Source organism: Theropithecus gelada, chromosome X (genome assembly GCF_003255815.1).
Source record: "Theropithecus gelada isolate Dixy chromosome X, Tgel_1.0, whole genome shotgun sequence".
Taxonomy (NCBI): domain Eukaryota; kingdom Metazoa; phylum Chordata; class Mammalia; order Primates; family Cercopithecidae; genus Theropithecus; species Theropithecus gelada.
The window spans coordinates 45,536,607-45,550,439 of record NC_037689.1 but is presented as its reverse complement, the minus strand read 5'-3'; the positions used below and the strand labels follow the sequence as shown (position 1 = coordinate 45,550,439).

Sequence of the window (13,833 nt, the reverse complement as noted above, 5' to 3'; positions counted from 1 at the left end):
CCAAAGTGCTGGGATTACAGGCGTGAGCCACCGCGCCCGGCCAAGTATCAGTATTTTGGAAAGCTGCCCAGGAGATTCCAATGTGCAGCCCAGGGTAAGAACAGACGAAGCCAAGACGCGGGGATCAAGGATAAAGGAGACAAGTTCCACCAGGCGGGGCCGCGACTCTTCTCGACATCACGCTCTGGCGTTGCTGCGTGGTTCGTTTACTCAACCGAGAATAGGCCGGTCCTCGCTCTAGCAACACGACTTGCACAGCTGATTGAGTAGGAAGCTCCGCAGAGGCGGACTCCAGCCTCCAGTCAATGAAGTGGTAGGGTCCGCCGGGCACAGCGCGGCCCCGCCCCGGCACAGCGCGGCCCCGCCCCGGCACAGCGAAGCCCCACCCCCGGACACCACGCTCCGGCCCCCAGGCTGTCTCGCAGCTAGGGCGCGGTCTGGTGCTCATGCGTCTTTGATCGCCTCAGTTTCCCTCCGCCGACTAGCGCGCGGGACCCGGTTCTCCATCGCGCTCACGGCAGCCTAGTGCAATGAGGCGGGCAGCACTGCGGTAGGTGGCAGCGCGTGGAAGGGGCTGGCAGGGCGGTAGCCTGGGGCGCCCCCGCCTTCCCTCTGAGCTCCGGGCTGGCCCCGGCGGAAGAAGTGGGCCACGTATGGGCATCTGGGCTCGCTGATAAGGGGCGCTCGCCCACTGTGACTCCGGCCGGACATGAGCCCGCCGGCCTTGGGTTGGGAGAACCTCGTCCCCACTTTGGCGACTTCTGGCACTGAGTTTGATATTAAAAGCAAAGCGACACTTTTAAGGGAGGAAGTTGGGTGTTCCCTAAAATTCCTTTCTCCTTGCTCATCAGGGGTGTGGTTGGTAGCCGCGTTGGGGTAGCCCCTTGTCAGAAAGATGGTATTTTGAGTTCTGTGTTACCTCTAGCCCTCCATCCTCCTTTGGAGGACATTTTTAGGATTAAATGCTTGACCTACTTAGGCTGTGACTTAAGTTTGTTGTAATATTGGCAGAGATTGCAGGGTAACTTTTGGCTCCCAGGACCCAAGGACTGTGCGTCTAGGGCCCTGGTGCCTATTTGAACTTTACCTTCAATGAGCCGCAAAGCCCTTATAAGAGGCTGGGTGCTTTGATTGGACCACGTGGGTAAGGGAGGATGCCTTTTTGTATATGTAATCTTCCCAGCTGGCACAGTTAAGGCCTGAGGGCCTTAGACTCCGAGCGTATCCAGGTCTCTCTCATCCCTTTCACCTGAGCATGCCAGCCTTTCCGAGTTTTCTGCCTGCTGGCTCCCAGGCTCGCACCTACTCCAGTTTCTGAAGTTATCTCGCTGCCAGTGGGCCTGTCCCCCTGATGTGATTCATCGTGCTTTTGACTCACATTAACCCCATCAATTCTCTTGGAGGTCCTGGATCTCTCTCTCACTGTTCCTGGGGACTTTGTTATCAGTTGTAGGGTTCTGTCTCTCTTGTTTATAGTACTTAAAAACAAACAAAAAACCTTTGTTAAACTATTTGAAGACAACTGAAAGTCATTATGAGAGGGGCCACAGTTGACTTTAGCTTGCAATGTGAAAGGTCTTCTACAAAAGCTCCATGGTCCTGTTCAAGTGCTCTCATAACCCTGTGTTCCTTTCTTGAAAATTCTCTTGAGGCCGGGCGTGGTGGTGCACGTCTGTAGTCCCAGCACTTTGGGAGGCCGAGGTGGATGGATCACTTGAGGCCAGGAGTTTGAGACCAGCCTGGCCAACATGGCGAAACCCCATCTCTATTAAAAATACAAAAATTAGCCGGGCGTGGTAGTGCACGTCTGTAGTCCCAGCTGCTCGGGAGGCTGAGGCAGGAGAATGGTGTGAACCTGGGAGGCAGAGCTTGCAGTGAGCTGAGATCGCGCCCCTGCACTCCAACCTGGGCGACACAGTGAGACTGTGTCTCAAACAAACAAACAAAAAACTGTTGAACGTTAAGCAGATAATCTCTTAGTGTCTAGTGAGAGGAGGAGTTCACAAATGAATATCGACTGAGATGATTAGGTTCTTTGGTGGGCAACCTTTGTAGCTTCTTTTCTTTTTTAGACTTGCAAGAGGCACCTGACTTTGTTTAGTCTCTAAATAGAGGTTATTTCCTCAGAGTGGAGGGCATATGAGTAGCATTGCCTGTTATTGCACTGAACACTCTTCCTTGCCAACTGCTGTATGCTTGGGACCCAGGGCTGAGCCAAGACATTTCTATTCACACCTCCAGGGTGACTTACGTGACTCCCTAGGCTGGCCGTGGAGGCCTTGAGTTCCTTGATTTCCTTTGATTGGAAAGGTTCAGTCATGAGGTCCTTGGACTTGAGCGTCACAAAGGCCTCTCCACAGTAAAGGCCTAGAGGTTTTGCTATAAGTAAGACTCCTGAGGGCTTATCAGGAGATAAGCCAGTAACCCTGAGGTACTGAAGTGTTAAGTATTGATTAAAACCATTCTCTCACCTCCTCCACCTCAGTGCGGTTTGTGTGCGTGTTGGGGGAGATTGGAAGAACTGGGCTTCATCCGGACTCTGCTGGTGTGCCCGTTGACTGGCACTGGGGAAAGTCATCCGAAATTGGGGCCTCAGTTTCTTAAGGAGGTTGGTTTGAATCAAAATCTTCAAATATAGGAGGACATGGGGGTATCAAAAAGGGTCTGTGCACCTCCTGAAATAGTATATACCATTTTGTGTGTGAGCAAAAATGTATTCCAGCCCTTCCCACACCCGCTCAAGGTCCACAGTTTCCATCAGATTATCAGTAAATAGGATACCAAATGTAGTGAAGAGTCACCATTACATGCCAGGCGTGGTGGCTCACGCCTGTAATCTCAGCACTTTGGGAGGCCGAGGCGGGCTGATCACTTGAGGTTAGGAGTTCAAAACCAGCCTGTTCAACATGGTGAAGCCCTGTCTGTACTAAAAATACAAAACTAGCTGGGCATGGTGGTGCACAACTGTAATCCCAGCTGCTCGGGAGGCTGAGGCATGAGAATCGCTTGAACTCGGGAGGTGGAGGTTGCAGTGAGCCAAGATGTCGCCACTGCACTCCAGCCTGGGTGACAGTGAGACTGTCTAAAAAAAAAAAAAAATTACTATTACCCGAATATTCCCGAATACTATGTTGACAGTATGATGTAGATTTATTATTACCAATATGCTATTGGTGTAAGCAACATTTTTCAAAAAGTGTTCCAATTATGCCTTTGTTGTGTCACAGGAATGTATTTCCAAATTTCTTAAGGCAGCATGCAAAGCAATGGGGCTCTAGGACCACAATTTTCCAAATAAATTGACCAAAGTGTTTCTCTGTATTCATTAACTCCCTTCTTTCCTCTCCTCAGTTGATTCTATGTTTGGCAATGGTCCATGATAGTGCCTGGCTGAGGCAATCTTTCTTTCTTTTTTTTTTCTTTGGAGACAGAGTCTTGCTCTTTTACCCAGGCTAGAGTGCAGTGGTGCGATCATGGCTCACTGCAGCCTTGACCTCCCCAGGGCTCAAGTGATCCTCCCACCTCAGCCTCCTGAGTAGCTATGACCACAAGTGTGCACCACTACGCCTGACTAATATTTTAAAATTTTTTTGTAGAGACGGGATCTCCCTATGTTGCCCACGCTGGTCTCAAGTGATCCTCCCACGTTGGGCTCTCAAAGTGCTGGGATTACAGGCATGAGCCATTGTGCCCAGCCTGGTTCTTTTTGCTCTTTAGGGGAGACTTTGAAGAAGCATGACTTTCTGGAATAATGATAGCTAGAGTTTTTTGAGGACTTGTCAGTATATTAGACATGATCTTCTAGACATGCCCTTCAGGGTTTAATATGTGTTAATTCCTTTATCCTTTTGACAATCCTATGGGATAGGTAGTAGTATTATCCCCACTTTACAGATGAGGAAACTGAGGATCAGGGAGGCTAGGTAACTTGTCTAAGGTCACTCAGCTAATAAGCAGCATGATCGGGCTTTTTTTTTTTTTTTTTTTTTTTTTTGAGACAGAGTCTTGCTGTGCAGTGGCACAATCTCGGCTCACTGCAGCTTCCACCTCCTGGGTTGAAGCAATTCTCCTGCCTCAGACTCCCGAGGAGCTGGTACTGCAGGTGCCCGCCACCATGCCCAGCTAATTTTCATATTTTTAGTAGAGATGGGGTTTCACCATGTTGGCCAGGTTGGTTTCAAACTCCTGACCTTAAGTGATACGCCTGCCTTGGCCTCCCAAAGTGTTGGAATTATAGGTGTGAGCCAGTGTGCCCAGCCTTTGGGCTCTTAACCCCTATACTGTATTGCCTCTCACACAAGCAGGACAGAATGATTTTCATCCCTCTTCAGAAAATGCTGCTTCTTAGTGTAACAAAACAATTTCTGTGTATATGTGTATTTATTCAGATATGTGAGACTGGTTATATAGCTCCTGTTAGTGGTGTGTATTCAGGGTATTTAGCCATTCAGAATCAGATCCCATTTCTTATATTGGATACATTTAACATATCTATTATAGTTGCTATTAATGCGTTGGGGGTCATTTTTTTTTTTTTCTCTTTCAGCTAATCGTAGCAATAGAAAGGATTAGCTTTTTCCAGTGTGTTCTTTAAAACCAGATATATTCAGTTGTAAAATGCTAATTTCTTTTTTTGAGATGGAGTCTTGCTCTGTTGCTCAGGCTGGAATGCAATGATGCCATTTCAGCTCACTGCAACCTCCGCCTCCTGGGTTCAAATGATTCTGCCTCAGCCTCCAGAGTAGCTGGGACTACAGGTGCGCGCCACCATGCCTGGCTAACTTTTATGTTTTTAGTAGAGATGGGGTTTCACTATGTTGGCCAGGCTGGTCTCGGACTTCTGACCTCAGGTGATCCACCCGCCTCGGCCTCCCAAAGTGTTAGGATTACAGGCGTGAGCCACCATGCCTGGTGGGCGCATGTAGTCCCAGCTACTTGGGAGGCTGAAGCAGGAGAATGGTGTGAACCCGGGAGGCAGAGCTTGCAGTGAGCTGAGATCGCACCACTGCACTCCAGGTTGGGCGACAGAGCGAGACTCCATCTGAAAAAAATATATATATTATCTGCATACAAAAGTACAGGAATTGAATATTTTTCGTGAAAAAGTAAAACTAAAATATATACGAGAGAGGCTCATTAGCTGTGTGATTGAAGAATAAACAGAGATCCAAAATCCCAAATCCTCCAGCAAGAATTTTGGTCTTCGTAGACCAGCAGGGATTGTGTTGCAACCAAATAAGATAACTGGGTGACTAAGAAGTTCAATTAGCCAAGGAACATGTACTCATATTTCTGTGTTCTGTGCAATTAGATGATTTGACTTGGTGAAAGGATAAGGATTTGTTCTAACAGCACAGTGTCAACACTGCGTGTAGATTTTACAGAGTACTGTAAATACTGAGAGACTTTCTCTGAATGCTGTCCTTCAGAAGAGAAATCTATAGTAGCTTGGTCTCTAAAGAAAATTAAAAGTATCTCTTTTTTTGTTGTTAGTCATTGCTTATTCCCACATTAGGTAGTGAGAATTTACTAGTAAATTGAACTAGAATGAGTGACAGTATCTGGGGTTCTGGTTTTTTTTTTTTTTTTTTTTTTTTGAGACAGGGTCTCGCTCTGTCACCCAGGCTGGAGTGTAGTGGCATGTTCTTGGCTCACTACAACCTCCGTCTCCTGGGTTCAAGCGATTCTCCTGCCTCAGCCTCACAAGTAGCTGGGATTACAGGTGCCTGCCACCACGCCCAGCTAATTTTTGGATTTTTAGTATAAACAGGGTTTCACCATGTTGGCCAGGCTGGTCTCGAACTCCTGACCTCAAGTGATCTGCCTACCTTGGCCTCCCAAAGTACTGGGATTACAGGCGTGAGCTACCACGCCTGGCCTGCAGGGTTCTTGACCTATTCAGTGCCTTGCCCTCTTCAGCTGTGCTCTCACAGATCCGTTTATTAATCTGTGATGTTGCCTGTGTGCTACCCCTGACATAATATTGTGTGATTAGGAGTCAACACTTAAGCAATAATGAACCAAAATCAACTTATTTTGGGAAAGTAGGTTAGGCACATTTAGTTAGACAGCTTTTATTTTTTGTTTTTTTGAAGTAGGATCTCACTTTGTTGCCTAGGCTGGAGTGCAGTGGTGCAATCTTGGCTCACTGCAGCCTCGACCTCCTGGGTTCAAGTGATCCTCCCACCTGAGCCTCTTGAGTAGCTGGGACCACAGGTGCATGCCACCACAACTGGCTAATTTTTGTATTTTTTGTAGAGATGGGGTTTTGCCATGTTGCCGAGGCTGGTCTTGAACTCCTGGGCTCAACCTGTCTACCTGCCTCAGCCTCCCAAAGTGCTGGGATTACAGGCCTGTGCCACCATGGCCAGTAGATAGCTTTTATTTTATTGTGTTGGGACTCTAGAAAATTTCTGCATAAGTTAAATAAACACTTTCTTTGCATCTGGAAAGGGCTAATTCAGTGTTCAAAGTTTACTTTATAATTGGGTTTATCTTATTTATTGAGGACATATGGTACGATAATAAAGAACAGAATAAATTGTTCATAATGAGTTTGCTCAGTTGTTTACCAAATCGATTATGGACTTCTGAAACTAATAAAATAGACCAATAATAAATCCATTAAACCTAGTTGCCATCTTTTATTTATTTTGTAGATAATTACCTAATTGGTCTCTGCTCTCAAGAAATGTTTAGTGGGAGAAATGATTTATGGAATAGCCTCATGAAAACATACATACACTTGTGAAACAACTACAGACTCCTGCAAGACAATATATACTAAGGGTGGTATGGCCAGATACTCTGGGAGGAGGGTAGGTCTTTGAGATTGCCAGGGAAGAAGCCGTGGAACCTACTCTGTGTTTTATCTTGTTTTATAGGCTTTGTGCCTTGGGCAAGGGGCAGCTTACTCCTGGAAGAGGACTGACTCAAGGACCCCAGAACCCCAAGAAACAGGGAATCTTCCACATTCATGAAGGCAAGCATGGTGTCTATGTTTTGTGTCTATGTGGTGAAAAACCTTGTTTTACTTTTATTTGAAAGGTATATAGAAATGTAGTTTAGAGCAAATGAGGCATATTAAAGGTAGATCTTTCATAAACATTTCATTGACGAAATGACCAGGATAGCTGCATAATATTAATAGCTTCAGGTAGAAGTCATATTCAGATTTTGAACTATTGTTCCTGGGAGCCTTGAGGACTGAGCTCTTTTAGTTAAGCGATTTCCACTTCCTGTGTGTAGGTTCTGAAGGCATGGGAAAAAAGAGATGGGCCCATTAGTTGTACCGAGTAAACACTCCTAGTCCATAGTTATGTTCGAGGGATCCTGTTAGTCCATGCTTAATTAAAGTTAATTTCAATTACCAATATGATATGCAAACTGTGGATTGTCTTTATTAAACTAGGAGTATTCATTATAATTAAAATTTTGAGCCGGGCACGGTGGCTCAAGCCTGTAATCCCAGCACTTTGGGAGGCTGAGACGGGCGGATCACAAGGTCAGGAGATCGAGACCATCCTGGCTAACACGGTGAAACCCCGTCTCTACTAAAAAAAATACAAAAAACTAGCCGGGCGAGGTGGCGGGCGCCTGTGGTCCCAGCTACTCCGGAGGCTGAGGCAGGAGAATGGCGTAAACCCGGGAGGCGGAGCTTGCAGTGAGCTGAGATCCGGCCACTGCACTCCAGCCTGGGCGACAGAGCCAGACTGAGTCTCAAAAAAAAAAAATAAATAAAAATAAATAAATAAATAAATAAATAAAATTTTGGCTTCTTTAAAGGGTCCAAATAAATTTATATTATGTGTGTATATAAATATATATGTAAATAAAATTTTAAATTTTTTCCTTCTTGGCCCTCAGTACTTGCCTCTCTTCTTACACTGACTAAGCTAGCAGTAATTATTTTATGTCAGTGAGCATCAGTAGTCCATATCCTGTTTGAGGTACTTTCTATCCATTCTTTTTTTTTTTTTTTTTTGAGATAGAGTCTTGCTCTGTCACCCAGGCTGGAGTGCAGTGGCAGGATCTCGGCTCACTGCAACCTCTGTCTCCCAGATTCAAGCGATTCTCTTGCCTCAGCCTCCCGAGTAGCTGGGATTACAGGCATGCTACACCACGCCCAACTAATTTTTGTATTTTTTAGGAGAGACGGAGTTTCGCCATGTTGGCCAGGCTGGTCTCAAACTCCTGGCCTCAAGTGATCCGCCTGTCTTGGCCTCCCAAAGTGCTGGGATATCAGGTGTGAGCCACCGTGCCTGGCCTGTTCATTTTTTTTCTTTTTTTTTTTTTTTGAGATGAAGTCTCACTCTGTCGCCCAGGCTGGAGTGCAATGGCGTGATCTTGGCTCACTGCAGCCTCTGCCTCCCAGGTTCAAGCAGTTCTCTGCCTTAGCCTCCCGAGTAGGTGGGATTACAGGTGCCCACCACGCCAGGCTAATTTTTGTATTTTTAGTAGAGTCGGGGTTTCACCATCTTGGCCAGGCTGGTCTTGAACTCCTGACCTCATGATTCACCCGCTTCGGCCCTGTCCATTCTTTTATTCAAGGCACTTAGGAGGAAAAAATCAGAAATAAGACTAAATTACTAATGGTTGTTGTTTGCAGTTCTGTAACATTTAATTGTAATTATACACCAAACTTATGGTGTATCCATAATTGTTTGATAGAAAAATCAACCATTTTTTCATGAAAGTTAAAATGCATGTTAATATTAATCATATTTGGTTTTGATCACTTAGTTATTGAAGGACTGAGGATTGCTATAGTTAATTTCCTATAACTGGAATATGTATTTTGAAGTGCTAGGAAAAACACATGAACTCAACACAGTATTTGAAATACTATAGATTTATCTTTTAGTTTCCAGTTATTGCTGGTTCTCTAATTGATTTTCCCTTTATTCATATAGCATGTTCACCTATACATGTGAATCATGGTGTGTGTGGTAATTAGTATCAGCTTTTCTTTTAAGAGCTTAAATTTTGTAAGCACTAATATACGCTTGCACTTTTGGGCAGTGGCATTAACTAAAATTGCATTCTTTGCCTTAGCTTGATGTAAGTCTTTGCTTCATTTTTCTGGCTTAAACTTTTCTAACAACTAGAAGACTATAAATATATGAGAAATTAATTATAATGAGACTCAGATTTGGATATTAGTATTAGTCTCTGAACTAAGTAATTTGATCTAATACTGCGTATAAGAAGATAGATGGGGGCCAGGCACGGTGGCTCACACCTGTAATCCCAGCACTTTGGGAGGCCGAGGCAGGTGGATCACCTGAAGTCAGGAGTTCAAGACCAGCCTGACCAACATAGTGAAACGCCGTCTCTACTAAAAATACAAAATTAGCTGGGCATGGTGGTGTCTGCCTATAATCCCAGCTAATTGGGAGGCTGAGGCAGGAGAATCACTTGAACCCACGAGGCAGAGGTTGCAGTGAGCTGAGATCATGCTATTGCACTCCAGGCTGGGCAACAAGAGTGAAACTCCGTCTCAAACAAAACAAAACTACAAAAATTAGCCGGGTGTGGTGGCACAGCACCTGTAATCCCAGCTACTGGGGTGACTGAGGCAGGAGAATCGCCTGAACCCGGGAGGTGGAGGTTGCAGTGAGCCGAGATTGTGCCACTGAACTCCAGCCTGAGTGACAGAGCGAGACTCTGTCTCAAAGAAAAAAAAAAACAAACAAAAAAGAAGATAGGTGGGAATCCTGTTCATATCTCCATCATAATGGTTCTTATTGGCTAACACTGATACAGCCCCATTAAATGAATAGTTGAAGTTATCCTTTTCTGTTTGTTTATATAAACCCTGTGATTGGCATAAAGGTATTCATTTGTGCACTAAAGAGACAGTATAGTTCTTTCAGGTTTTTAGGGAGCAGAGGCTTGATCCTGTCCCTGAGCTGTTTGTTTTGGCATTAAATGGAAATCTATGGATCTTTAAATCTTTTGAGTGCATGAATTGCTTTTCATAGTTCTTGAGCTCATTGCCATAATCCGTTTCTCATATTTCTTTGTTTCATGGAATGACCTCTTTCTTTTTGTTTCAGTTCGAGATAAGTTGCGGGAGATAGTAGGAGCATCCACAAACTGGAGGTATGCATCTTTGTTTTCATTCGTTCTTTTCATCCCCAACGTATTATACTAGGCTCTATGTAGACTCAGTTGATGGTCTCGCAGTGGGGATGGGGAGCCCTGTGTTCAGAGATAGGTTGAGAAGTATTTTGCTTGGGGGAGAAGGTCAACATTTCAACATGCTCATCAGATGACACCTCATTGTCATGAAAGAAGGTGATTTACGTATATTCTGCATTTTCAAAATGCATTTAGGTATATTACCTCACTGATTCTCATAACAAAACTTGTGACGTGCTTATGACATATGTTCCTGTTCCTTTTTTACACACAAAACTGAAACTCAGAGATTGAATGATTAAATATCAGGGTTTGGGACTTGAACCCAAGTCTCTTAGTTTCTCTGTTTCATGCAACTTGAATCCTTTATTGCTTCTTGTCAGTTCAAAATTAGGCCTCCCATATTGTCTTTATCTTTCTCACAATATTTCCTTGTTGTAAAATAGGATCATATCCCTCTTGGTTTACAGAATTTTGAGGCTACAATGAGATAGAAAAAACACGAGTGATCACTAGATATATAATAATCTATCATTGGTATAGAAATTAATGACTTATTTTTAAATTCTTTGTATGAAAAATTTCAATTTACTAAAAGGTAGAAAGAATGAATACCTGTGTACCCACCACCTGGATTTGATACTTATTAATATTTTGCCAAATTTCCCAATATACACATATGCTGAAGCATTTCTAAATAAATTATAGATACCACAACACTTCAGCGTGTATCTCCAGTAAATATTTTATAAACCAGCCTTTGCTTATCTCCAGCAAATAAGACATTCTCTCATGTAATCAAATTGACAGCAATTCCTTGCTAGTATATTACTCATCCATAGTCACATTTCCTTAACTGTTACCATTTTTTAAAAAATAGATTACTCCTTTTAACAAAAATGTTTTTATAGCTGTTTAAAAAACATCAAGATCCAATAAAGGATTGCATATTGCATCTGGTGGTTATGACTCTTTAGTCTCCCCTAATCTAGGGTAATAGACAGTCATCCTTCCCCCATTCTTCCCCCATGAGCTTGACTTTAAGGAGGCCAAGCCATTTGTCTTGAGAATGTTCCACATTCTGGATTTACTGGTGTTATTTAACTCATTCCTCTATCTCCTGTATTTTTTGAAGGGTGAACATTTCTGGAAATAATACTTTATAAGTTAAGCTTAGAAAGACATCTTAGCTAATGTTCTTATCAACATTGTCGTTCCGTATCCCCTTGTCTCTCTTTTCTCTTCCACCTTAATCTTCTCTTCTTTTTCTTCCCTTTCTGTCCCTTTTCATGTTCTGTTCTTCTTTACCTTTTGTTCTGCCTTCCATACTTCCTTTGGATATAGTCCATTTTCCCTCCTCTGTCTCTCTTTCCTGAAATTGAAGGCAGAGAGAGAGAGAGAACTGGGGCTCAAAGAATCCGAGAACTGTCAGGTGAGAAATGGGAATATAAAGTAGAGTGGCCAACCCATTCTTTAGCGTATATATTTATATATATACTATTGTGTCCATCTCTCTGAATTTTTAATTTAATTTCAAATATTCTAGTCTTTGAGTAAACTTTTTGATAAGGGTGAATATATGGCTCATTTGGGTATATCTATATCACTTTTAAGTTTTGTTTTTTGTTTTTGTTTGTTTGTTTGTTTGTTTTTGGTTTTTTTTTTTGAGACCGTCTTGCTCTGTTGCCCAGGCTGGAGTGCAGTATTGTGATCTTGGCTCACTGCAACCTGTGCCTCCCACGTTCAAGCAATTCTCCTGCCTCAGCCTCCCAAGTAGCTGGGATTACAGGTGCCCACCACCACGCCTGGCTAATTTTTTGTATTTTTAGTAGAGATGGAGTTTTGCCATGTTGGCCGGGCTGGTCTCGAACCCCTGACCTCAGGTGATCCACCTCTCTCGGCCTCCCAAAGTGCTGGGATTACAGGCATGAGCCACCGCACCTGGCCTTAAGTATGTTTTTCTTTCTTTTTTTTTTTTGAGACAGAGTCTTGCTCTGTCACCCAGGCTGGAGTGCAGTGGCGCAGTCTCGGCTCACTGCAAGCTCCAACTCCCGGGTTAACGCCATTCTCCTGCCTCAGCCTCCCGAGTAGCCAGGACTACAGGTGCCCGCCACCACGCCCAGCTAATTTTTTGGTATTTTTTAGTAGAGACAGTGTTTCACCGTGTTAGCCAGGATGGTCTCGATCTCCTGACCTCGTGATCTGCCCGCCTTGGCCTCCCAAAGTGCTGGGATTACAGGTGTGAGCCACCATGCCCGGCCTAAGTATGTTTTTAAGCTTGAGAAATGATACCGGAAATGATCAATTTCACCAAGTGGTGGGTGGGAAGGGAGGAAAGGAAGAGAAGGTGAAAGTAGGCCCAGACCTTCTTTTTCCTCCTTTGATGGTATCTTACTGACCTGTATACCACTGGAATTGTGGGCTAGCACTGCTCTTGTTTTATGAATCCTGCATCCTTTCTTCTCAGAGACCATGTGAAGGCAATGGAAGAAAGGAAGTTACTTCATAGTTTCTTGGCTAAATCACAGGATGAACTGCCTCCTAGGAGAATGAAGGACAGTTACATTGAAGTTCTCTTGCCTTTGGGCAGTGAGCCTGAATTACGAGAGAAATATTTGACTGTTCAAAACACCGTAAGGTAACACAGTGCTATTTTTATGTATTTGTTTTTATTTCCGTGTTTTATAACAATGTTGAAATACAATTCACACACCATACAATTCACTTATTTAAAGTGTACAATTCTATGGTTTTGATACATTTAGAGAGTTGTGCATCCATCACTATAATCGATTTTGGAACATTTTCATCACCCTGAAGTGTGTTATTTATTTTTAAAAGGAGACCAACATGATTTGCATTTAATTCACTGTCTGCTTTATTTCACAGATTTGGCAGGATTCTTGAGGATCTTGACAGCTTGGGAGGTACTGGTATTATTTTAGTCTTTCTAATAGATACCTACAGATATACATTGAATTCTGTGACTGGAAAGGGCTCTTTTATTCTTTAACCTGCACAGTTGGTGATATTCTAAAGTGCACAAAAAAAGAAGGACATCGGCCGGGTGTGGTGGTTCATGCCTGTAATCCCAGTACTTTGGGAGGCTGAGGCAGGCGGATCACTTGAGGTTGGGAGTTCAAGATCAGCCTGACCAACATGGATAAACCCCATCTCTACTAAAAATACAAAATTAGCCAGTTGTGGTGGCGGGCGCCATAATCCCAGCTACTTGGGAGGCTGAGGCAAGAGAATCACTTGAACCTGGGAGGCAGAGGTTGTGATGAGCCAAGATCGTGCCATTGCACTCCAGCCTGGGTAACAAGAGTGAAACTCCGTCTCCAAAAAAAATGTAGATTCCTATTTAATGGAGGTATAGTCTGAATAATCTTTCTTACTAGTAACTTAAAAAAAAAGTCTTAAACTTACAGAAAAGTTGCAAATACAGTATAAAGAATTTTTCTGTGGCCAGGCACGGTGGCTCACGCCTGTAATTCCAGCACTTTGGGAGGCTGAGGTGGGCAGATCACGAGGTCAGGAGATTGAGACCATCCTGGCTAACATGGTGAAACCCTGTCTGTACTAAAAATACAAAAAATTAGCCAGGCGTGGTGGCATGTGCCTGTAGTCCCAGCTACTCGGGAGGCTGAGGCGGGAGAATCACTTGAACCTGGGAGGTGGAGGTTGCAG

General features: G+C 43.9%; 1 protein-coding gene across 3 annotated transcripts in view; it reads left to right on the top strand.

Moving 5' to 3' along the window:
* The first annotated feature begins 254 nt into the window (after window positions 1-254).
* ACOT9 (acyl-CoA thioesterase 9) overlaps window positions 255-13,833 on the top strand; it is a 41,246-nt gene continuing 27,667 nt past the window's right edge. The window contains exons 1-6 of one of the 3 annotated variants that reach the window (XM_025373015.1): window positions 382-550; window positions 6,885-6,982; window positions 8,913-8,939; window positions 10,059-10,104; window positions 12,611-12,781; window positions 13,033-13,070. In XM_025373015.1, the coding sequence (XP_025228800.1) occupies window positions 531-550; window positions 6,885-6,982; window positions 8,913-8,939; window positions 10,059-10,104; window positions 12,611-12,781; window positions 13,033-13,070 (400 nt within the window). In that variant the 5' untranslated portion in view covers window positions 382-530. Of the gene's footprint in view, window positions 551-6,884; window positions 6,983-8,912; window positions 8,940-10,058; window positions 10,105-12,610; window positions 12,782-13,032; window positions 13,071-13,833 lie in introns of all 3 variants that reach the window. The other 2 variants (XM_025373016.1, XM_025373017.1) reach the window with 2 other exon arrangements.